Here is a 26,722-nt window from a genome sequence, read left to right on the forward strand (position 1 = left end):
CCTCTTTTCTCTTTCATCCAATCTGGGGGATACTATTACTATGGGGACATTCAAAAGTAGCCCCCCTAGGGGAGGGAAGGAACTTCCTTGACATGCAGTTTCCACTACAAATTGCACAAGGAAAAAAAGGTAATGGATTTGGAAAACTGTAAAAGCAAGCATTTCAAGAAAGAGTAATTATTGCATTTACTTAATGATAGAACACATAGCTCTATAGTGAATACAAACCTCTTGTGTTTACCTGTGACTGTGTCAGGGGCATCTGTGTTGCTCCCTCTTTTGATAAGTCTCGCTGCAAAGCTATTCTCATCAAATGAGGTTCCGTTCACTACCGGGATGTCATCAAAGGGGTTTACGGATGGGTCAGAGGACACGGTGATATACTGAACAGCAAGCCACAAGGCCGTGCTTCCCTCGTGGTCCTTTAGTTCTAAATCTAATCTAACAGAAAATTCAATATCAAATCTTACACATAAAGGCCTTCACATAGTTCTGTACTGCAAAGTCAACATTGTTGACATAATAAGTGTAGTAAGTTTATGAGTGTTGGGTATATTTTATTTATATAAACTGTGAGTGTCAGTAATCACATGAACACTTATCGCATTTATCCAAAAGTTAGCAGCCCGAAACGTTGTAATTGTAAATACCTTTAAAAATAGTAACTAATAGAATATGGAATAGAATAATCCTACTTATAAAGTTAAATCACCACAAGATACTAGTATCTATCTAAGCATCATTCAACATTTGAGCTGCATTCTATATATGAATTGCTAGGTAGGTTATTGGATATACAGTAAAAGTTTGGTGAGAAGTAAAGTTAACCTTTAAGTAAATAAGTTATTTATTGCAGACAATCCCTCCATGGTATTTTAAATACTTTAAAATACCATATCTTCTAGGAGAGAGCCATTTAGATATATTGAATGCAATATAATCTAATATGAAGAACTGCGTGACACACCAACCATTTCATAGCTCATGAGGATCCTTATGTGATGCTGGCCACAGCTTCACAACTGTGGCCGGATTAGACAAGATTTGGCATAATGGTGAGGGAGCAGGGTAACAGGACTACTTCCAGCCTGTTAGTGAGGTTGCAGGTGACCAAACACAGGTCAGTAGCGGTCATCTACCAACATGCCAGATAATTAGCCTTTCATTAGCAGACATGGGTATTTTGCAGTCATCATGCTACAGTGGCTGAGATATTGCAGCACTTGTGGCCAGCTTTATTCACTATATTTGTAGAATGTAACCTTTGTTGTGGCTGCATTAGTGCAATTAAAACAGTTTGTTTCTCTGATTACTTACTGTTTGCATTGAAGCAGCTGGCTAAAGACATACTCATTTCTAGAAAAAACAGCAGTATGTAGAGGGGTCCTAAAAAATAGGGAAAACAAGAATTAGTGCATATTATGGTGTGGTCAAAACCCTTTTGATCCGTTTTCGTGTGTTGTAGGATCATCAATAACTCCGTTGTAGGTGTATTCTCTTCTAATTCTATATTTGAGGTAAGTGTGATCGTACTTTCATCTGGCCAAACACAAGGGGATGTAAGCTGGTCATAGGACACTCACATCCACTCATATGACATACTAGATAATCCTGCTGCTGTGATCATCACAACTAAATCTAGAGTTTGGCTTAAAACTGTTTGCCTTTACAAAATGCATCCTCTTTATTTAAATACACTTTTTTTTCATAGTGCAACTCACATACTACCAAATGACAGCAACTGGATTAGCAGCCAAGAATAGTTAAATAATGAGCCACTTGATTGTGCACACACAAGATGAAAAAGGAAGAGTTGAAAACTGGAAATGTTGAAAAATATGTAGTAGAGTAAGCTTATCAAAACAATTTTCAGATTGCATGTTTTAGAGTGGCTGATGATATGATCTTATGTCTGTGGGACTTCTCCTTCAGAAAGCATAACAAGTTACAACTGAGAACAGACAATATTCTCAATTAAGTGTTAACTGGAACAAAACGGTGCTTTTTCCCACTGATGTGGACTTGCCCCAATAATATCGAACCAAGATTCAATTGACTGCGTTACTCTTGAGAGTAATGTGGCCTGCGCACTTGTATCGTTACTACGGTAATAGTGCGCACTATTATCGCTACTACGGTAATTTCAACGCTGATTTTCGCTCGCTGATCAGGGAGCCGCAAGCAGAAATCCGGGTTAAAATTACTGTATTAACAATAACGGTGAGAGAGCAAGTGAATCTGCCCCCATATGTGTGGAAAAGACTGATCCATTATTTCAGTCACAATATTCAAAACATTATTATTAAGCAAAGAATTATATGTACTCCGTCAGTTTATATTAATATGACTACATTTCTGTGGGGCAATGATCAGGCCAGATTGAACATAGTGATTTCACTAGATATCGAGACCTAGTCCTCCTGGCCATCCACCAACAAGTACAATATAGATGTACAAGCGAGACAAATTTCCCATTGGTTCTAGATGGATGAGCTTTTATTATCATCTATAATTTTTACTGAACTTTCAACTTTTTAGATTACAGAACGCAAACCAGGGAGGTGGGCAGAACAAACATAAAATGAGGGTAAGGGGGCAGTAAATTATGTTTTTAAAGACACCTCAGGTATACCCTTTTTCCCCAAAGTACTATTTCATATCAAGCATTCAGAATATGAAGAAATCACACTTGGGGAAGGCTGTTTAGACTTTTATACAAAACATTTTTTTTATATTTTTCTTAACTGGCCCCAGGAGAAAGACTACGGTACAGGCCTTACCTTCCTTTACTGTCCTGCATGTTGGGATTAGCTCCTGCATGTAAAAGGGCCTCAGCTATTTGTGCTATATCAGACATCACTTCCAGGGAGCGGTCCTTCATTGTGCAAGCAGCTACCAGGTGCAGGGGAGTTTCTTGTTCCCCAATTGTAGCCGCGTTTACTAGAGCACCATTTTTTATTAGGAAATTGGCAGCAAATTTGTCATCTATTAAATAACAAAAAAAGATATACATATTACAGACATAAATTATGCATAAACACATATAATATGCTCAGAAATTATTTACCCTACTTACCTCTCTGGATTGCTTTGTGCAAGAGACTCCAACCTTTCTTATCTACCATGTCAACATCTGCCCTGTTGTTAACTAAAGTAGTGGCAATGCCCTCTAGCTTTCGGGAAAGAGCAAGATCCAGGGCAAGATCTCCATTTTGATCCAGTTCATTTAACTTTGCAGGTAGCTGAAATAAGTTTATTGGCTTGTATTACAAGGTGTTGTATATAGCAAACAGAAGTTTCATTAATATATGCTTTTCATATACCAATTTAAAGAAAACCGATAGCTAAAGTTACTTCCTTATACCCACTTTGCAAAGGCAACAGTGGATATCTACTCTTAGTAATAATAAAAGCAGCTGCCCAAAACTACAGTCTGTCTTGCTTTTAATACTAGGATATGGCTGATACAGACTTTTTAGAATTTTTGGACTAAAAGGAGTGCAGTTATTTATTATAATTAATTTTGATAGAGGGGAATTTGTTGCTACAAAGGTGTGGGGTGGAGAGACAGAGCCGTCTTAACGTATGGGCACGCTGGACAGGTGCCCGGGGCACCACAGGATTGCCAAGTTTTCAGTATATAATTCCGGGAGATTTATTCAGAACCTTCAAACCCTCTTTATTAAAATGTTTAGGTGGACTAATCACCTCAGTATCACCTGTTATCTGTACATGCAATCTTGCTGTTGCAAATATGTTTAAAACAACGTACATGTACTAATTGTACATAAGCAAGACAAAATCGACACACAATTTTTTGAACCAGTAAAGCTATAATAAAGTACTTCTAATATTTTTATCATTCCATGTCAGTTGTCTCCCCCTGCTAGTAGTAACACTGACTTTGATGGAGGTACCAATAAATATAAGCTTAATTTTAACGATAATTTACATTTTATTCCTGTGAGTGGATGTGCACTGCTTTGCCCAGGGGCCTATAATCCTGTTAAAACGGCCCTGGGGGGATGTGATACTACAGAGGTGAGAGGGGATGAGTAACTACAGAGGGATAATGGAGATGAATATTAAACTATAAGGTGATGGAGGTGCAATGGGGCAATTCAGATGTGAAATGGGGGATGTTTTACTACAGAGGTAAAAGAGAGGAACGTGATGCGTTATTAGAGGGGTTATGGCGGGGTATGTTATACTACTTGTGATAAAGAGGAATGCATTACTACAAATTTGATGGGGGAAACGTGTTTACACGTAGATGATTGTGGGGAATGTGTTACTACAGAGGTGAGGATGGAGATCTACTACTACACAAGTGAGTTGCCGTTGTGGGGCATGACTCAATCTCGTTTCAAGCACACATGATGATTGATCAGATGATTAAAATCCTTTATTTTTCTCAGCCTAAAGAGATGTTTAAAATTAAGGTTAAAAACAAAAATATCTATAAAGTGATCTATTAGGCAGCTTTAAGCTCAATTTGACAGGAAATTCTCTTTGTAGAAAACTTGAGCCGTTATAGTCACGTCTTGGGTACTTCAGTAGAGTATAGGTAAACCATAAGACACAGCAAAAATAATAGAAATTATTATTTCTTGTGACAGAATTACATTCTGCTTAAGCTTGTTCCCTCCAATGTGTGTTAACAACTGTTAAAATTTTAACATATGGTGCAAAGCAGCCAGAGTAATTTGTCATCTGGCAAATGAGTCACATAAGTGTGCGATTAAATGTTAAGTCACCTTGACTTTTCAGCTTCTGGTCAGCGATGACACTACAAGTTTTAATCTAATGCATAAGGGATATGTTTATTCCAAAAAACAACAGAAAGCAATCCAGTGTCTATCAGAACCCAAGGTGATTGCATCTGATGAAGGGTTTATTATGGGCCTTGAAATGTGGTGCTGTTTGTTGTTACGACAGAATAAACATGGAAACGTTATTAAAGTATTAAAGCTGTATCATCAGTTACTGTAAACATGCTAACAGCTAGAGCAGGGGTCAGCAACCCCGCGACACGTGTGCCACACCTGGCACGGAGACCACTTCTGTCTGGCATGCTGAGCTCCAGAGCTGTCAGGATAAAAAACCTGCAGCTCTGTTTCAGTCACCTTTGGCAGCTTTAGAGAAGCAGCTCTCGTGGAACGAAAGGTGCGGACTCCAAAGGCAAGTATCAGGGACAACAGGAACAGGGTGACACAAGTGTGAGGGGCAACAGGAACTGGGGGGGCACAAGTGTGAGGGGCAACAGGAACTGGGGGGCACAAGTGTGAGGGGCAACAGAAACTGGGGGGCACAAGTGTGAGGGGCAACAGGAACTGGGGGGCACAAGTGTGAAGGATTACAGGATGCAACTGGCACACCTGGGCTTGAAAATGCTTTTGACGGCACACTGATGGAAAAAGGTTGCCGACCCCTGAGCTAGAGGAATTGCTGTTTGCTTGCAGCTTGTCACACACTTTTCATTTCTGAAGTGCTATAAGTTCATTCTTATATTTGTTGTATTAGAACTTGATGATACATGATGACAGAAATGATTCATAGCAGTCGTTGAATTACAAGCAGTTTTAGGCAAATGTTGTATTTTTGCTGTAAAATATTAAGAACAAGATTTTATCATACCTGAGAATCCATCTCTATCAGATACAGAAAAACAACATCTTCTCTTTCCAACTTAATCGCTTTGTGCAAAGGGAATTGAGTCTTTGACTTAATCATTTTGTACAAAAGCTGTGCACTCATTGAGCTGAAATCTTCCTTTCTTAGGTCATCCTAAACAATTGAAGCACACAAATAAAAACAATTACTGGACATCTTCCCATGATGACTATGGCAGCATTGGTTTGCAGTGGAGACCTTGGAGACAAATGTCTGCTAATATATCGTCATTCATATCATGTGTTTTCTGCAGTTCCGCAGAACATAAAAAATAAAACATCTTGCGTGTCAAAGGACTGCCTTATGCATGGGCTCCAGCTAAAAATAGAGATGCTGACAGTTAATTGCAGCAAGATCTATGACTGGGACCCTGCTCTAACTAAAAATGAATTCTCAGGTCCCTTTGCCATCCCTATGGCTACAACTGAGGCAGTGCGGGTATTTGGATCACATCACTTGCATGTAGATAAAATATATGTATTGTGCTCATGTAACATGAACAAAACATTATTTTATACCTTAATTGTGTATGATACAACATGATATTAGGAAGCACTGAAATCACAACCATCTCTCCAAAAAACGTTAGCATTTGCATCATGCCCATGTATTCGGGACTAAGACTAAGCACAGTATGTCCTTACCCAGTGACTTGCAATGATTTCAGCACAATAGTTTAACAAAGTGGTGGCATTAAGTTCTTCTGCAGTCTGGTAAAAACGGATACAATTCCTCACGTTCACCAACGACATGACGCCCTTTTCACACCTGCCACGGATGAAGTGATATACATAATGTGTATACAATATATACAGTAATAAAAGCAGATATATGCAAAACATTTGTAGTCCTAGCTGAAAGAAGCTAAAACTGATTCTACAGAACTGTCACACTATAAGGCCTGACATTAGACTTCTAAGAAAGGTTTCCAAAAAATGCAAGCTGTTCTTTTATAGGGGAGATTTGTAACCTTCATTTGATGTACTTGCCTCTCTCTCAGAAGCTGGAGCTGAAACCGATTTGCAAGCTTCATCAACTCTGTTAAGAAGACATCGTCTTCCCGCAAGTCCAGCTCATCAGTGTAGATCCAGCGCAGCATTGTCATGGTCACCTCAGGGTTAGAATCTGGGGGTAGAGGGGACAAACATCTGTACAGCACTGTAAAACTACAATAGGATAGACATCACCACCTCTCCAGCTGTCACTTCCAGAATCCGTACCATTAATCAGTCATGGGAAAGGAGGACATGGGCAATGATAATTTTTTTAACAATCCTAACCTATTCTTAAAAAAACAACTATTAGAAAAACACAGTCTTATTTAATTTTTGGTACGCAGCTCAAATAAGCTACAAAAAAAAAATCAAACTAATGAAGACATTAAAGTGGACATTGTGATAGTCAAAGAAGAATTGCTCTAAACTACCTTTCATTGGTTGTCACAATAGCTCTGTTAATTAAGTAAAAAATAGTTTTAAAAGAATAGCAAAATAATTTTAGTGTCGTTGTCCTACCACCTAGATACCATATATGCGAGAAGGTTTATCTCAAGTAACTGACTTTGTGGTAATTCATATAACAATACTACAAGGATTGGGGCCACACATGGCTACAAAGTGAATTGTGCATTCTTCACCTTTCCTCTCAGAACGAAAAGTTACGTCTCAACACATTACAAAACTAGGAGGACAATTGGTCACATCAGAAGTATATTTTAGAAAACTTTGTAAACTACTGCTACTTACAGTGCTTTATAACACAGACCCCTACATAACATTAGACTGCATTTTGTTTTGTTTGTTTTCTTAAGATGGTTTAGTACAGTGTTGGCTAACCTGTGGCACTCCAGGCGTTGTGAAACTACAAGCCCCCAGCATGCTTTGCCAGTAGATAACTAGCTGATAGCTGGCAGAGCATGCTGGAACTTGTAGTTTCACAACACCTGGAGTGTCACAGGTTAGCTATCAATGGTTTAGTAGATACAAGCATGTGTTTATTATTTCTGTGGTAAATAGGAACATGCATACTGTTGGAGCATTTGGATAAAAATACTTAACGAGAATTACATAACATCCCATCACTATAAGTTTTAGCGCAGAAGTGACAATCTTCTCACCTGACAGGTCTAGCTCCTTCATTGAAGCCAAGTTGGCCAGACTCCAAGCATCACTTCTTGCAGCCAGCACAAACTTGTGAGCGCTGATATTCTGATCTCCAACTTTTACCTTCAGGTCACTGAGGTACAGAGGAAAATCAAAAAACTAAGGACTGCAATTTGTAGGCACATCACCTCACATTCTGCAAGAAAATCTACTTTAATAGTGCACAGAATTACTTTAGCTTTTTGTGAAAACATTAAATAAAAAAAGTGTAAAAAACCTAGCTAAACTTAATTTAGGGTAATGAAGTGAGTATGTAGTGTAGTAGATTATTTGAATGGGTATTTTAGTACATTTCTTGTCAGATATGTTCTAGCTCTTGCCTCACGGAGCCTGCTTTGCTACATCTTTATTGCACCAGACCGAACTACAAATGCCTGCACAGCATCTTCTGGATTCAGCCATGGTTCAGTAAAATGCTAGCAGGGCAGAAGTGAGATAGAGCTCAGGCTGGAAAGCATTTACAAACAGACAATCGGCTTGTGTTGAGTTGTAGCTAGCAGCCAGAGGTGACCATCAGAGAAGCCGCTGAGGTGGAGTAATTGAAGGAGTAAGAAATACATTGAAGAAAGAATTAGATGTGTTTGTGAGGAAAAGCAGCAAGAGGCGCTCATAAGAAAAGAGAAGACGACAGAGGGGATAGAGGAGCAATCACAGACAGTGACAAGAACGGGAGGTTTAAAGACATAGCACCCAATAAATAGGATGAAAGCAAAAGCAAAGAGAAATCTAAATATATAAAGCAGACTGAAGAGGAAATATAAACGATATTTAGACAAACAGAAAGATAAATTGATAGGAGGGGACAGTAAATACATCAAGACCTGGGAGAAGAGACTACAGAATAGATTAATAGACAACGAGAGAAAAGAGTGAATTAGTTACGTTACAGATTAATATTAATGAGTCAGAAGATAATAAATCAAAGTATAGGTTTTGGTCAGGAAAATGAAGCATCAGATGGTGTAACATAGAAAGGGCCTAGCCAACCTGTGGCCAACCTGTGGCTTTCCATCTGTTGTGTCTACTGACAAAGCATGCTGGGGCTTGTAGTTTCACAACACAATGAGAGAAACCACAGGTTGACCAAGCCTGGAATAATTATTTTATAGAACAAGATGAGAAAAAAAAACAAATCAGGAGTTGCTCAGAAAGTGTGTGCAATAATTATGGCATGAAGATGGCAGTTAGAGGTGGATGTGCTTTAGATCAGCTCTGTGCCTCAGCTCCCACACAATCATCTTCTCATAAATACAAAGGCCCATTGCTGCTGTCATATATGTTTCTTCTTTGGTAACAGCAGATGTCACCACAACTTCAGTGAACAAGGGAAAATAAAGTGTTCTGGCTCAGTGTCCATCAGTGAGCAGGATAAATAAAGATAATATTGAGCAGACATCTGCTCCGAGCTGGCGTATAACCACAAGAGTGCCTGTGCAGCACAAGAGCAAAAGTCTTTCCAAGGATCTAAAGAGGAAGGAGGTTCAGCTGGAATTAAGTTTGACGGACAGTCCGCTACCAGCTGCTGTCTGTCTTGACAATTCTACAACGACTGGTTCATCTTTCATGTCTCTGCCTTTCACTATATCTCTTCATTTCAACTCAGGACTATTAGTTGAACAGAAATGCCAGTCGCCAAAGGCTGTTTAAATATTGGTGGCTACTAATGCCTCTGTCTTACAATAGCCACACAAACTTTTCCTTATAACAGGTATTATTCCACTACTTATGTCTCAATTGTTCCCCAAACCTATTTGATTGTAAATTCATTTGAAAGGGTCATATTAAACTCCTGTTTAATGTTATTGGATGTTTTCAATTTCAATCATGATCCACTCACTGTAAAGTGCTACATAATATATTAATACTATATTTTATGTAGTGTGTGTGTAAAAAGAAGACGTGGTGCTTCATAGTGGGAGAAATTTTTGTTTATTTTTAATTAAAACCTCTTTAAAAAAAAAAAAAAAAAAAAAAAAAAAAGAGTACAAATGTCACACAGGTAGGGCCCTCGCTCGAAATGACCCCAGTGCGGAGGGGCAGCAATGATAACCACTGTGTCACCCATATCATTATGTTAGTGGGGACACGGCTGCATGTTACAGGGACAATGTCATTAATTGAAGCAAAGAGTAGGCCACAGACAGACAGTGGAAGGAACAGGGTACCCCAGCTAAATAGTGTAGCAATGTGAGATTTTCTTTTAAACAAATATGGAAAGATTGTAACGTGAAATGCAGCTCCATACAAAATGGGATCAAAATATCAAACTTATTATTTATACTTAAATTCTACCTCCGCCCTCCTAAACGTTTCTTTGAATCTTCCAACTTAATGCTTGTGGCAATGCTATGCAAGCACATAAAGGAACATATTGAGCAGTGTTAAAAGATGGTGCAGTTGTGGGGTGACAGGTTCCAGAGGAGGAAACAAATAGTATGAAATTCAGTTACCATACACAACTAAGGGGTATATTTACTAAACTGCGGGTTTCAAAAAGTGGAGACGTTACCTATAGCAACCAATAAGATTCTAGCTTTTATTTATTTATTGCATTCTACAATATGATAGCTAGAATCTGATTGGTTGCTATAAGCAATATCTCCACTTTTACAAACCCGCCGTTTAGTAAATCTAGCCCTATGATTCAAAATTCCACTCTTCAGCAATAGGATTAGAGTAACCTGGTCTAATTAAAATTAAATGAAACAGTACAGAGTGAAAATATAGAAAGGAGTTTGTCTAGGTAAATACTGCACTTGAAGATGTCTGAGACGATTCATTTTTATTTTAGTCACAGTAAACTACCAAGTTACAGTGCAGGACATCTGACCACTGCAAAATCTTGCAGAACGCCCACAAATTGCCTTTCCTGTGCCATCGCGGAAATGAACTTTGAAGTCATGTCCTGTGATAAACTCAGGTTTCCGGGAACAGCATAACAGGAACTAACTTGGCAATAAAACAGTGCAGAAATACTGGTTACAAAACATGGAAACGCAAATATTTGTCTTCTAAATGAAAGTCTCAATAGCCCATTCAACAACACAGATACATAACACAATGGCACATTACAAATCAAAGAAGTGCACAGAATTCAAAGTATCTATAATTACAATTTTTTTTATGCCAGCATTATAATAAAAATCAAAATAACATTACTCTATACATTAAAACAGAAGCAATTGGACCATAATGAAGATAGAGAAACTATAAGAGATAACTACTTGGTTTCAAACACTGAGTACAAACAGAAAATGTTACCCCCCATATACAAACAGGAGGTAATTAACACATTCAATGAACAACCTTTATTTCAGGACTTTTTTAAATATAATTAAATAGTCCCCCTCTGGAAAGATATACATTGCTTAATTGCAAACACAGCCTATGTAACTTTGCCGGACTTTATCTTATTCAATACTACCCCGCCAAATCTGAGATATCCCTAAACACGCACAAAGATTAATAACGTGTATATTAAATGCCACAAAACCACCTTTCACCTTCTCCATTGTCAACAGAACATGACAGACCTAGCCCCCGCCCCCCATGGAATACATCTCTAGCATAATCCATTCTCACAATATTACAAAATTTATTGTACTGTTTTAAATGCCTCTATTATTCCTATGTGATCTTTACTCTTCTCTATTTTTCTGTACCTCCCCCTTGTTAAATTGGTTATTAAATTGCTGAAAACCAATAAAAAAAAATTAAAAAAAAATATAATAATCTTTACAAGCAATCTCAAATTAAAATATATCTAGAAAAAGTATTGTATTACTTTTAAACACAGGAAAAATATTGAAGATGTCATCAACCGTAAGAAAAAAAATGTTCCAAGGGAATTTATAAAAGTGGCCACAACAGCTGTAAATCTTTAGATGGATTTTGCCAATGTAGCCAAAATAGTTTAACTCACTAAAACAGAAAAAGAAGGATCCAATTGTATATAATAACTGAGCACCCCATAATGTCATCAATTTAGTTTAATACAAATGCAGAAAACATGTTGCATATGATGCAACTACAGCATGCCTGGTTTTATCATCATGTAAGAAGTGTTTAGTTTTTTTTAAAGGATATTGATATACGGCTGTTCCTTGAATGCTAATGGGATCTGGCATATTACATACAGAGTAAATCATTGTTTGCATCCCTGACAAAGCACTTTGTATAGTGTGAAAATGATTTGGTGTCTCCTGGAGTCTCTCTCCATTATACTCACGTGCATGCTTTGTAGCAGGTCTGGGTTAAAGTGGTTTGGTTTGAATATATTATCAGCATCTGACTTTTGCTTGGAGGACAAGACATGCATGTTACCTTGTAACTGTGAATATTTGGTTCAAAGAGGAGTACTTTTTTGATTTCAATTAAATATGTTTTAGTTGTATGTTCCACGAATATCATATGCTACAGTAAATCTCCTAGTCTTTTTGCCATTTTAATATAAGAAGATTTGCAACTAGTTACTAAGATTTCTTCTGCATTCTGTTGGAAAAAGGAAACATAAATCAATGGTTTCTAAACTATCTACTTGTGAGCTGGATATATCTGCTGAAACATATCAAATCAGTTTGAAAACATAATAGTGGTCTTACACCCGACCTACTGTTTACAGCAATGTAGCGACCTGTTAAACAGTTAACCCTTAGGCCAGTTACCCAACGACGTTAATAATCATGCTTTTACTAGCATTTCTTAACGCTAGTAAATGGGTATGGTGGTGCACTTCAGGTTGCATCTGTGGCCAAGCTCTTTGGGGGCACAGTAGTGTATTTTGGACACTGCCTGCTTGATTGACCACTGAATGTGAGTCTATGTCCTCCAATGACCAGCACACCAACCGCAGCTGTAAGTGCTGGGTACACATTGATGAGGAGAATGTTTGACATGCGGTGTCACAGGTGTTTTCTTAACAATACTCAGTAATCACCATTAAGAACTGAAAAACAATGCCTGTTCTGAAGCCCTCTCTCCACCATATACTTATTGAACGCTTCCATAGAATTTGATTAGATTGTGCCAAGCACTAGCGCTCATGAATGTTGCATAGATGCATAGAAGTTCTGTGGGTAAGGGTTCATTTGTTTAAATCACTGTTTACAGCCCCAGGGTGGAAGAACATTTATACCCTATTCACACGGCCTAAAAAAACGGGTTTTTACCGGGATCAGCTCCGGCGACCCGAGTCGAGGCTCAGTGTTAAAAGGGGGTCAGTGTAAAATCCTGGGAATCAGACCCTGGGACTTTAGCAGGGTTATTCCTATGTTAGTCCCAGGTTGCCTGCAGTGTGAACGGTGCGACCCCGGTCTCACATAAAGAAGCTGATTGGGAGGATTAGGAATGCTGGAGGATGACGTCATTTCAATGATGCAGAGAAGGGAGATAGGAGAAAGCATGGCACACTGGATAGAGGAAGAGGTGCATGAGCTGCTGGCCATTAGAGGAGAGGAGGAAATCAAAGAACAGATCACGGGCACTGTAAAGGATGCAACAGTGTATTATAACATAGCAAAAATGCTAACAGATAAAGATTAAATGACCTCACCATTTTTCAGCCAATCAAAGCTGCTCTTGTGATGACCGACACTTATTGCCAGGGTAGACCTGGGTTCAGTATCAACAGAGTCGTCCCGGGTCCAAGGTGCTTTGTGAACGCTCTGTGACACTGCAAAAACCAGGCTTAAGAAACCCAGGATATTTTAGGGGCGGCAATGTGAAAGTGGTATTACTAAGTGTTGCTGACATGAGTTTAACACATGTTCAATGCTTGATTTTAATGCCAGTGTACACAGGGGCTTATTGATGCAGAAAATCCGATAACTTTATAACTTTTTATTTTGAAATTTTTAAGTAAACAAAGAACAAAATATAGGATATGATTGGAAAAATCACAATAAGAATACAGTACTGGAAACTGTAGAGCATAAACAATCAAATATCAAAAACATCTAAAATTTTGTTCATACATTAGACACTTATAACTTTAAATGTTCATCCACATGGGCTCAGACCCACTGGCGTTGGATTAAAACATGTGACAAACAGTGATTTAAAATGCCTTTGCCATTGCGTTCAGAGGAGGGAGGGGTCAACGTAATGTGAAGGCAAGTAAATGTAACACCTGCTCCAACACGATACCGACTTCCAGTGAAAATAAATAAATAGTAAAAGCATGTATTTTGACTCCAGTGGGTATAAGGCCTAAATCAGCAGAATAATGAATAACAATGTTTGTAAATCATCCTATTAAGGTTATTAGCAATCTTCATTTTGTTCAGATGTAACTAATTATAAACAGGAAATATGACTTAATAAAATCAATGAATTTCTACTTTAAATACTAAATGTATATTAAATAGTACTGTAGGAAACATGAATTCATGCCCTGCTAATGAATTAAATGTCATCACATACAATTTAACCTGTAGCGAGAGCAAAGCGGTTTGTGTGTGAATGTAATCTTCGTGTTCATTAGATATTTCTATTCACTGACTGCTCTTTATATTGAACATCTACTGGCAACAGGGGACAGCGAGATGGTTTATAAAGTGATTTTTAAAGAACATAGTATTTACATATCTTTCTTACAACCAAGATATGACGGCAGCACATTTCAACATATGCTGAAACACACGGTTTGTTTTAACTGCTGGTTCTCAGCAAAAACACATCATGAAAAAAACTCTGGTAACCTAAACAAGCCATCAATTCTTCTGCAGGCAACCAACAGAGGGTTCCATTATAGATAGGAGACATTTCCAGAAATAACTGTCGAGAATTAATGTGTGTTTCAATAATTGCCTTATATAACTATTTAACTTTGCTCAAAAAAAATAAAATCAGCAGTTACCAGATGGAGTGGTGTCTACATATGTAGCAAAACTGTTACTAAATGTGCCTGAGAAAAGTAGAAAATAAAAGGAATGCTATGCATTGTAAAAGGATGTACAAGATATCCATCATGTTAGAGGGACTTCTGCTAAAACGTGTAAAAGACATCTCACATACTATTTCATCAATCTACAAATTACTCATCGAGGATAAATTCACACAAAAACCTTGTTTCACAGATTCATGGGAGAGAGATCTACAAGAGCTTATTGCGTCAATCCAGTGGCCGAACGTGCTCATGGCTACTCATGTCTGTTCACAAAACACCACTGTTGTTGAAACCCAATACAACATTTTAACATTATTAAATACATTTTCACCGTCAGTATCCCCTCTTTGTTGGAGATGTAACTCTTATGTAGGTTCTCAACTCCACATCTGGTGGTCCTGTCCTAAGATCTCTCCTTACTGGAACAAAATAATACACCACTCTAAATTGATTACAGGTGCGGATGTACCGACTGACACTGGTTTCTGGTTCCTGTCGTTGTCCAGCATTCCCATTTCCTCTTATAAAAAAATCACTCCTTAAACACCTAAACAATGCAGCGAAGTCTCTGATCCCAGTCCACTGGAAGTCTCCCTCAGCTCCTACTATGTCTGATTGGTTCAAACGCATTGATTTTTATATGTCCATGGAGGATCTGACCCTATCGGCCAGTAATCGGAACTCTGAGTTTACAGCCACTTGGTTCAGTTGGTTGGAATTTAAAGAGACGACCGACTACTACATAAGAGCATTATCCTCTCTCACACCACAGTAACAGCTTTTACACCGAGATGGCACTAAGCTGATTTAACCTGGAGTGATTTCCTATTGCAAACTTTAGTTTTTGAGGGGGGTTTTTGTAGGGATGTGCACCGGCCACTTTTGGTGTCTCGTGTTTTGGATTCGGATTTGCTTGAGGTTTTGGGTTCGGATTTGTTTCGCAAAACACCTGACTAAAGGTTTTGGTTTAGATTTAAGGTTTTGGATTCGGATTTATTTTGAAAAAAACATAAAAAGTGCTAAAAACCAGTTTTGTGGGATTTTTTTTCACTCCTACGCTATTATTAACCTCAATAACATTCAATAACAATCATTTCCACTAATTTCCAGTCTATTCTGAACACCTCACAATATTGTTTTTAGGCCAAAAGGTTGCACCGAGGTAGCTTGAGCACATAATGCCAAAAAAAGAGGTACAAGATGGAATTGTTCTGGGCCCTCCCTCCCACCCCTCGCGAGATTCGACGCGAGACTTGGACGACAGAGACTCGTTTTCATTTTTTTGCCCGCCGGAAATATCCGAACAGTGCTCAGATCCGCACTGTTCGGATTAGCGGAATCCGAGCCCGCTCATCTCTAGTTTTTTGACACCTTGCTTTACAACCAATTATCCCTCATATTGCCCCCCTCCCTCTTTCCCTCATTCCCACATGCCCCTTGCTTATCCGTCACCTTCCCCCCCCCCCCCACTCCTCACCCTAGTTGGTATATGTTTCTTCTGTACAAAAAAAAAATTGTATGTTGCTGAATTGCTTTGCTAGTTCTCTGGAACTGTTAGTGATGACAGTAATGTTAATTATTATGCAACACAGAAATAAAATATGCGTTAAAAAAAATAAAAATAAAAAGACAGCCTCTCGTTTCATCAGCCACACAAATTCTCTTATCTCCCTATGTAGGAAATGTTGTGCAAGACCTTATTGCTTATGCGGTACATCCGTTTCTTCTATATTTGCATTCTCTTTAATCCTGATGCATATGGAAGATTCCATCAGGTTTTATCTGACCAATTCCCAGGACTCCAAAATTAGAGCCAACTCATCTCCTGTTCCCACTCCTCAGCTTATATGGAGGATTTGTCTGTACAGTAACCTTAATACCCCTCCAACTCCAAAGTGGTGATCAATTTATTTGGAGAGAAGTTAAATAAACACAGGGACTTGCACATGAGAGATTGTGTACATTTACTGAGGATGGTGGAAGAAGAACATACAAGTAAAAGACCTTGTCCGAGAGCTGAAAACGTGATAGGAGGTCTGCAGTTTGTGGACATATACTTTTAAAACATCTAGGCAACAAAGCTTACTGTTTAAAGGGCATCTAAACTTTTTTGTGGTTGGTCTAATATAAAACAGCACTTAGAATCTTTAAAGATCTATATAAAAATACTGCAGTTTAGGAGTAGCTGACTTCCAGCTGTATGCCATCAGCCATTATCAGGAAAGTTTGCAGTGTAAATTACAGTAAAGAATTTAAAGTACTGACTTTTGAGTTGTGGGCCCACACAGAGGATAGCACCCCCATTATATCACTACCATCTGCTAAATGTAGACACACAGCCATTTATACCAGCTAAATGCACCAGCTAAAATTAGGCAAGTTCAGATTATGCAGAACCCCCATGCTTTTCATTGTTTGCTTAAGATATTTTTGCCGCGTCTGTAGATTGATGTTATTGTGGAGACCGATTCCAGTCATTGATCACATGCCTCTGCAACCCTTACAAATTCAGTCTGTGCAGGGCGAAGTTATACGGGTATTAAATGTCATAGTATAGTATACAGGAGTTGAATATGCAGGGAACACTACCTGGAAGCTATGCTACAGACATTAAACACTGGACCATTATCTTACATTCCCTGCGATGAATGTGCACTCCCCTAATGAACAGTTTGCAGTCCACACGGATTCTTTAAAATGTTCTTAGCTTTATTTTATTGCTCTTTGCGACTATTCTATCAACCCATTATAACTCCTTACCGCAGCCCCCTCTCAGAAGTGCACACTTTCTGTTGTTATTCACCATGGTTTACTAAATAAAACTATTTTCTAATGAATGTTCATAGCGAGTTATGAAAACAAGCCTCCAAAGCACCTGTAACCAAAACTGATGTGGCAGTACTGCCTCTCACACAAATCGCTAGCAGTCACATTTCTATTCATCCTGCTACTCTCTTGAGCAGGTGGTACATATACAAAGCCTGGCTGATCCCTATCAACACAATACAAAGTTCTACACACTGTACCTTTCAAACTCCCTAAAGGGCTGCCTGTTGTCCATGTAAAAACAATTCATATTCTCCTATTAAAATGAGATACATTAAAGTCTTGGTGCTCTCTACATAAGTCCAAAGTCAGAATTCTCACAGAAACTTAGTAAAGTCCCAAAACGACTTATGCGTCTATAGCCATTCCTGGTTATCGCACACATTGGAAAGATAAGTGAAATGTAGCAGGGTAATATTAGTTTATGTAAAGATTCCCAAAGTTTTGGCTTGTTACTTTTAAATAACCCTCTAGTCCATCTACACTTAAACACCTACTTAGAATAGTGTGCTGCCCTTTTTATAAACTCATCATTATTACTGCTATCTACCATCCCCACAAACATCTCTGCAATCTATAATCAATGCGTCATCCTTTCTGGGGAGTGTTCTCTCTCTGAATGCCAAGACTGAACATCTGGTTCTCAGGGACTTCAATATTAATTGTAATGATACTAAAACCCGAAACTTCTGTATCCAATTCAAATCGTTACATTTAAATCAAATCATTTTCCAACCAACTAGGGCTATCTTCAATTCCTACAATTACTCACTCCTAGATTGGATGATATCATCCTGCCCTAACAGGGTTCTTAGTTTTAATATTTGTTTGACATTGTGCGAGAATCCTTTACGCTAGAACATTTAAAAACTTCAGCAACAAAATATTTTAATAGTGATATTAGCAACTGTCCGTGGTACAGAATCAATGTTATATCTGCCTCTGACTTCACATTTTCATTTTGCCAGGTAGCATTCCTAAAATTATGTGACAACAATAAAACTGCAAGACACACAGTCCGGGTTACTGTAGAGATCACCGAATGCTACCAACTTGGAGATGCCTTGTAGAGGAGTTCTAAGTGAATCACTAAGTGGTGCTAGTCATGATCTTATTAATTAAAGACACATGTGGAATACATGCACTAAGCAAACAGGACTAGTCAGAGTCCGATAGTATCTGACCATTGTTATAATTTTTGACCGATTTCCAGTTGCCTACTAGTATTAAAAAGAATCAAAGTGGTATATTCAATTAGCTTTGCGGTCCGCCATTATGTGCGGCTGCATGAGTCCCGTTACTGCAACATCGCATACTTCGTGCGCTCCTTACAGGGTTGCGAAGGGAAATCTGCGATATTGTGGTACCGCATTGTCCCCTTACATATGCAGCCACGCGTAATCGTGGACCGCAAAGCTAATTGAATATGTCCCAAAGTGTTGCTGTCAACATGTTGCGACAAGTTCTTCGTGGGATGTGATACTCCTCTGATAAGCTCCTCTCTGGTGAAACCACACCTTGGATGTCCATTATCTATATAAGATTTGAACTGCTGCTCATTCTTGCGCAATTCCACAATATAAGGGACAAAATTCCTATTATCAAAAATGAAGGTAATATAGAAGCATTACACATGTTTGGAAAAGGAAATTCCTCTAGTTTTTTAAAACGACCTTGTGTGTTTCATGTTGCTACAACCTTGAAGAGCCATGCCATGGTGTTTTAATGCATAAGGAGGCATGTAAATGTGCCCATTGTACTCACAAGGGTGAAGCAAAAAGGGCTACTATTAGGGAAAATAAAAACCTGGAAAAGCTGCAGCATGGACTTGCCAGTCAGCAACGTATAGAAAAATAAAAAAGGGAATGGGAAATGCATTGTCTTTCCATGTAACGTATCCGTTGACCTCATGTCAGTTATCGAATGTTAAACTCTCTTAAAAAAAAAAAAAAAAGAAGAGCACCCATATTTGAAGATTGGGAAGTCAAAATTCTTTAAAATGCGACAAAGTTCTGTCTTCTAGTGTCATTGAACCCATCAAATCTCTGTTTGTGCAGTTATTATGCCAATATAGAACGTCTGCAACGCGCTCTCACGCCATTCTTTACCAACTTTGCTCAAATGAAGTTAAGTATCTGATGTAGCAGAATAGTGACAGTAAGGAATGTCCACTACAACAATATCATGACTGCAAAGGCATAGTGGCCCAGCTTTCAATTAATGCTGAAGAGGAAGTCTTTTCACGTGAAATAACCTATCTGCAGAGGAGGAGGGATAGTGAAGGATGAACCATGGGTCTTCAGTTAGAAGGAACTATTGCTGATGCGGTCAAGACGCTAATGGAGCAGTTTCCACATTATATTCTTCACTGTTTTGTGAAGAAGACGAAGGCAGATTATTTCCATGCATTATTAAAAACAGCGGAGGAAGGGGCTGTGTTCAGTCAGCTGTAAAGTGGTGTTTATACAGTAAATCTTTGTTAAAATGAATTTGAAGGGACAGAGAAATGAGTTTGTTAATGAAAGTTTCTGTAAACTAAGGGCTCAAGTTACCAGAGTTATTTTGCAAAAATATTTTATTAATAAATATCAATTATTGTTACATTAATAACAAAAAACATTAATGTTATGTTCTTCTTTTCTTTCTATCCCACAGTGAAAACAATATTGTTTCAATACATTCATATAATCTAGAAAAGAAAAACAATTTTTCAGAATGTTAGTCTGTGACCATTTATTTTGACTACCTTCTGAAAGGTGCAATAAATATTTTACCACAACCACGATTTCATCATTTTCCACATGTGATACATGTCATGGAACTAAATGGATTTTTAAAGTGCATCTCAATTCACATAATTTTAACAATTTATTTTGCAGATAATATCACTGTCCAATACATGCTACTTTATGACCACAAAAAGAATTATGTTAATCTTAACACAAATAGATAAACAGTATTGGACATCACAGTGCACCCTTATGTGACACCTTTGATTCTGTTTTTCTTTAAAGTTACTGAAATTAATACCTGGAGATTTGTTCTCCCAATACTAGTATGTGACTGTGCAAGTGACTGCTTGTTGGACATCCCTGATCACAAGCATATGCCTGCCCCTGCTAGCACATATGAGGACTGTGTGCATATGTGACCATACTCCAACTGGCTTCCAGCTTCACAACGGGCAAGGGTTCAGGGAACGTTTTTAAAGTTTGTTCTGGACATATTTATGGAAACAACTAACAGCAATGAACACCAGTGGAGTGTTTTGCATTTAGCCCCTAGTGGGCAATCACTCTGCTCCCTTTCAGGTGACATTTTCTGGCTGTGCTTACGAAGTGTCCCAATTGAACTACTGACTGTGTTCATTGTGTGAGTGGCTAATATACATATATGGACAGCCTACTTCAAAGTATTTTTTTTACACTTAATATGCAGTGATGTTCAGGTCTATAATACTGTGTTTGCTTTACCAGCACTGATTAATGATTGCATGATGTATCTTTATTTTTACGTTATAAACTATATACCTTTTTTGCTCATCCTATCTGCACCTACTTTTTCTATTTTAGTTGTTGTTTAGGGGATCTCAGGCACACCTAGCATGATGTGACCTTGAGCAGGTCTGTTTTAATTTATATATAATTTTATTATTGCTATTGTTATTTATTATATTGTGATAGTTTTAAACATATTTTTTTTCTTCAGTAAATAAAGTGCAGGCCTAGTGGCCTTGTATAAAGATGACGCCCGTGGAGCTGCTTCTAACTGGAGAAGCAGATCTCCTGGAATAAGGCAGCTCTTAGCCTCGCCACCTCACCCCCCCTCCCTCTGGCTAGTACTACATGTATAATGTGGGGCACATGAAGAGAGCCTGCTCTGCCTCCTGGCAGTGGATCACATATCTGCAGGTAAAACCCTCTTACTAACAATAACAAAACTGCTGACTGATGGACAGAAAAAGAAACATCGGAAGTAGGGTTTCCTCTTCTGTCCTGACTCAAGCGGGAAAGGAGGATTAGCCCAGTTGTGTCAGCTTCCATGGAGGAGGAAAAGGAAGACGAGGTTTCTCTACTTTTTATCTTCCAATCTAAATACCTAAGTGTTACCTGTGGGTATCTCTTCTGCGGCTATTAATGTTTTCTGTCTTCATCATTGACCTATCCAGCTATTTAAGTCTGTTTACATGCAGATGATATATGTATGCACAGATCCAGTCTATCTGACCTTAAAAATATTCTGCAAACAGATTTCTCTAAGAACACAAAACTAACGGTTTTGAACACTGGTTTTTACCAGTGTATCCATGTTATTTTGGGACAAAGATTAAATCTGCAAAGTGTCTATCACCTGTCAATGTGCATAACACATTCCCTAAGCATTTCTGTGTGACTTGCAAACACTTAATTACAAAACCCCTGCCTCCTAACATTTGCCCATGATTCCTAAACTTTTTTATTTATTTTTCTACACATTTGCCTAGGACTGAAAAACTTTCTATTCCAGTGTTTAATGTGTGGCCATTGTCATGCCACAGATATGAAGCATGCTCCCAAACACCCGTGACTACACCTATTCTCCGTAGAATAATTGTTTTGTTGATACAAAAGATGAAAATACGTCTCAAAAGAAAAGATGGAGTACTGTCAGATGATCTGGTAAGCAGAGCAACTGTTACTCAATATGTAAAATATGGAATTCTGTGTCACTTCCTTAGTTCCACAGACACTAAAACAAAACTGTATACAAAATAAGACAATGCATGCTGACAATAACTTGCAGAAGTGCCAGCATTTTCTCTTTCGTACAGATAAATCAAGTCCCCAGGCACATCAACAGTTCGCAGACAGCCATTTTGCAAATAAAAAATTGTGAAATAAATAGAAGTGGATATATGCATATTGTCAGGTAACTGGATCATACAACGCAAAGACCAGCATATGATGGATCAAACCTTGGATGGTAAACAGACCAAGATTACCATGATCTCAAAAAAACAAAATCCAATCAGAATTGATTGGACAGGACAGATAATACTGTCGGCCACATAGCTCATTGGCAAAAGTGTGCACTTTATAGACTGTCAAACATGAGACTCCTTGTGATCTACTGACAAAATAACCAGATCTTTTCAATTTGATCTACTACATGCCTCTAAACTGGCCACAAAATCCACTGATCGATCAGCAACCCTGAGCACAGATAGCTTCAGGCTGATAAAAGAAGCAGAAAGTGGGCCTCCTCAAGGACCCAAAAATATTTATCGCTTGGCCCTCTAAAAGTGCTCCTCCTGTGGTAGATCCTGTAATAGATCCATGATAACATTATGCATTGTTAAATGAGTAATAAAAATAAATGTACAACTTACAGACTCTAGTATATGTTTCTCCATTAATGGAATGCAAAAGGTGTTACAAGTGTTACTTATGAAAAAAACTTCCAATGTAGCAAGCACCATTTGTAGCACACTTCTCTTAGTGCTTTTTTTTTTTTAAGATGAAAATAACCGCCATATATTAACAATGTTCAGAAATACAACGTTATATTAAACGTTATCACCACTCGTGTGCTGTCCCTACTGTGAATGAAAGATGGTGCCAAATATGTTGCCATATAAGGCTCTTTTCTATGACAAGTTCTATTAAAAAAAACAAAAACCATTCATGTAACAGATCTACAGGCTAAACAGAATATACCAGAAAGCAGGGACACAGAACATAACACACAATTATGCCCACGTAGCTACATCCATTCTCCTACCTGTACTGCTCTTGCTGGTAGAGATGAGCAACTATTGCCAGGAGGCGGCTGATGAAGGAGTCATTGGCGGCCTCTTTATTGCCCTGGGCGGCTAGTAGGGTGCATTTCTTCTCAGTCTCTGCCAACTTCTGCTGCATTTTGACATACTCCTGGCGTAGAAGCGCCAAGTGCTTCTGCAATTTGCCCACTTCCTCTTTAAGAGAAATCCAAATGTAAGTGCACATAAGCTAAGCAATCCTTTCCAAAATCTAAACCATTTTACAATAGATCATTTTATATGTTAACCTGACAGAAACAGTAAACTATAATTATTTCACAAACTCTCTCTCTATGGAAAGCCACAATATGCCAAAAGAATTGTTGTCTTTCTTTGTTTCAAATCATATTTTTATTTGGGTTGACACTGACAGATTCAGTTATGATGCTGCTTCAGGAATCTAGTACTACATTACTAGCCCTTATCTACAAAAGCAGTTCTTGCGTCACTATATTATTGTATTTAGCTTCTAAATCTACTTTCAACGTTGCCCAATAGGTCCAAAAACACGTTCCACTCTTTGTTGTATTTTTTTCCAGTACATATGCAACTTAGGCCACGTCCATAAAAATTGTATGAAGTCACCGGGGTCGACATCCATGTTGTGTCTTGGCTTTTATGAGAAAATCCTGGATAACACAAGTCTTGGGCCTGTTGGACTCCAGGGACTAAATTTATCAAGCTGCGGGATTGAAAAGGTGGAGATGAATCCTATAGCAACCAATAAGATTCTAGTTATTGATTTAGTTCATTCTACACAATGTCAGCTAAATTCTAATTGGATGCTATACGCAACATCACCACTTTTTCAAACCCGCCGCTTGATAAGTTTACCCCCGGATTTTATTCTAGCCACTGAGAGTCTTTATAAAGTTGACACCATGATAACGAGTTATACTGTGCCCCCATAAACAGCACTACAAACCAGCATTTGCTCTGTAACAAGAATTACAATAGTCGGCATACCCACTGAATACATCCCCAGCCTCAGTGCATTTGCAGAGAATCAGTAGAATGGTCTCCTGACATTTAACACTTAGAACCAACGTTCAGCACTGTGCACAGATATTACTGCCACCACAGACACACTACCGCTCTTTTAGGAAGAATTGGCTATAATGTCTCTGGAGTTTCTGGCATGATATGGTCCAGCAGGGGAAGTAGTTATAGTTGTGCACAGTGCGCAACTTTATGTATATAGGGCTAAATGCTAGGGGGCCCCATCCATAGCCTGTCTTTGGTGTAGGAGAAGTGTACAGCACAAAGTGCAGTGGTATTTTCCCCAGGACAGTTTTATTTAGTCACAATGGCAAACCACCCACTAGCATTTATCCAACCATTTTTAATTGACAAAGTCGTCAATAAAACAGCACAATGAGGTTAGTAGGTAATTAAGTCACTGTGGAATTTACATAATATATATGAGAAATGATCTGGTATCTTTAATATCACAGACCAGGCATGATTATGTGTAAAACAACAAGGCCAACTTCATATCTAACAAGCTGAGAAAGAACTTGATGTGGCAAAGGTCTGTGCAGTCAGCTTTGACAGAGACACCTTATGACCCTGCATGCTAGAATATCAAACAGTCATTTGCTGACAGTACATGTGAGCAAATAAGAAAAGCCTAATTAATTTAGTCACAGAAAGTACATCTGACATAAGTAGACAGATGAGTTATGAGATGAGAAACATAGGACAGTTAAAGCATCCTAATAATAAGCTGTATTGATATCAATAACATCCACATGAGTTTCACATTAAGATAACATCCATGTAAAACCACCATTAGCATGGAACAGTATTATCTCTTATGACACAAGGCGTATACTTCTATTTATTATCATACCATGCGTGTCAAAGTGCACAGCACACTTACTTGTTTTTTACTATCGTGTGCAATGTAAGTTACGGCGCAACAATAATTTCTTGCTATATTGAGTTTTGCAGCCCCCGTCATGTGGAACAAACATGATTTGAACACCATCAGTTAGAGGCTGGAGAGTATTCATAAGCTACCATGCTCCAGCAGTTTTTGAAAAGGTGTAGTTCTTAGGCCAGATGCAAGTATATTTTGCATATATTTAAACAGCAGCACAACTGTATAAGGGACCTATTCTGAAACATCTATGTGTGCTGTCAGGGTCGCAACTAGGGCTGTGCGACAGGGGCGACCGCCCAGGACACAACGCTGAAGGGGGCGCAATTTAGGAATATTTTAGGTTAATTTGGTTAACATTGAGGGCTAGGGGGGCGGCATTTGTCTTTCTTGCCCCAGGCGCTAGAATTCTAAGATACGGCTCTGTGTGCTGAATATTATTTCATCTGCGATTTTGCCTAAAAACAGGGTTAAAGTTATTCATCACTGTTAGTGCATTCTGGATACAGCTGGACCTGCTGGGTGCTTATCACACACCAGCAATTCAGCATCTGAATGACATTGATGAGTTACATAGTTGCAACTGCATCAGATACAATAGAAACTGCATCACTTGTTTTTTGTTTTGTTTTTAACCACAATCCAACTTATACAGAAGGAGAACAACTCCCAAGTTATACAGCTGGGATGTACACTCCAGGTAACTACGCTACAATTCACTTATTAGCCCAGTAACAACAACTAGACCATCCCTCAAGTACCATTCATCAATTTGCTCTGACCAGAAATGTTTATTTTTTTTAATTACTCTTACATTTATAAATGATCACATACATAAGCTCTGGGACTCGACCACAACACGATGAGATATGATGTACCCAGTAGTATGTCTTACGGCAGTGCAGACAAGACCACACTCCCACACATACATTATCCTGATAGACACAGCAGCCACTCACACCGACCCTGTACCCAGCCTGACACAACCTGAGGACCCACTCCCACCCCCGTACTAGTCACTACACTAGACCCCCAGGGCCCACTTCTTTACCTTCCGCCATGATGGATCCGCCCGGGTGATATCGCGAGAAGGGCGGACAGATTGGACGTACCACTGGCGGGCGGAGTTAGGAAGATCCCGGTTGATGTGAAAGAAATGAAATCCATTGACTCCTTCGCTGCTGCTCAGCGTTGTCACCCTCACAAAAGGGACGCAGCGCCCTCTAGAGGGGAAACACAAAGCGGTTGTTATTGGTCGAATGCTGCTCCTTGCGCTGGGTGTTACAGTGGAATCATAGTAACGAACACTGGATGTTAGTGTTCCATATTATCCCTTAGGATTGCAAGTACATGGAGACACTTTAATTGGCCTCTTTAATAAACGAAAACAAACCATTATTATCCCTTTTCTACTAACAATTCAGATGAAGCTTTATTTTTAAGTCCAAATAGGGTGCTTGAATAAGCAAATAGCATGTGCAACAAATATGACAAGT

General features: G+C 38.6%; 1 protein-coding gene across 1 annotated transcript in view; it reads right to left on the minus strand.

The window, feature by feature from the left end:
- ANKFY1 (ankyrin repeat and FYVE domain containing 1) overlaps positions 1-26,381 on the minus strand; it is a 48,477-nt gene extending 22,096 nt beyond the window's left edge. The window contains exons 1-10 of the mRNA XM_075194975.1: positions 26,278-26,381; positions 23,308-23,500; positions 7,790-7,908; positions 6,663-6,798; positions 6,318-6,441; positions 5,638-5,787; positions 3,077-3,242; positions 2,781-2,985; positions 1,318-1,386; positions 242-441 (exon numbers count right to left, since the gene is read on the minus strand). Coding sequence (XP_075051076.1) covers positions 242-441; positions 1,318-1,386; positions 2,781-2,985; positions 3,077-3,242; positions 5,638-5,787; positions 6,318-6,441; positions 6,663-6,798; positions 7,790-7,908; positions 23,308-23,500; positions 26,278-26,287 — 1,372 coding nt within the window. The 5' untranslated portion in view covers positions 26,288-26,381. The remainder of the gene's footprint in view (positions 1-241; positions 442-1,317; positions 1,387-2,780; positions 2,986-3,076; positions 3,243-5,637; positions 5,788-6,317; positions 6,442-6,662; positions 6,799-7,789; positions 7,909-23,307; positions 23,501-26,277) is intronic.
- Positions 26,382-26,722: the final 341 nt, after the last annotated feature.

This window comes from Mixophyes fleayi, chromosome 2, assembly GCF_038048845.1.
Source record: "Mixophyes fleayi isolate aMixFle1 chromosome 2, aMixFle1.hap1, whole genome shotgun sequence".
NCBI classification, from domain to species: Eukaryota; Metazoa; Chordata; class Amphibia; order Anura; family Limnodynastidae; genus Mixophyes; species Mixophyes fleayi.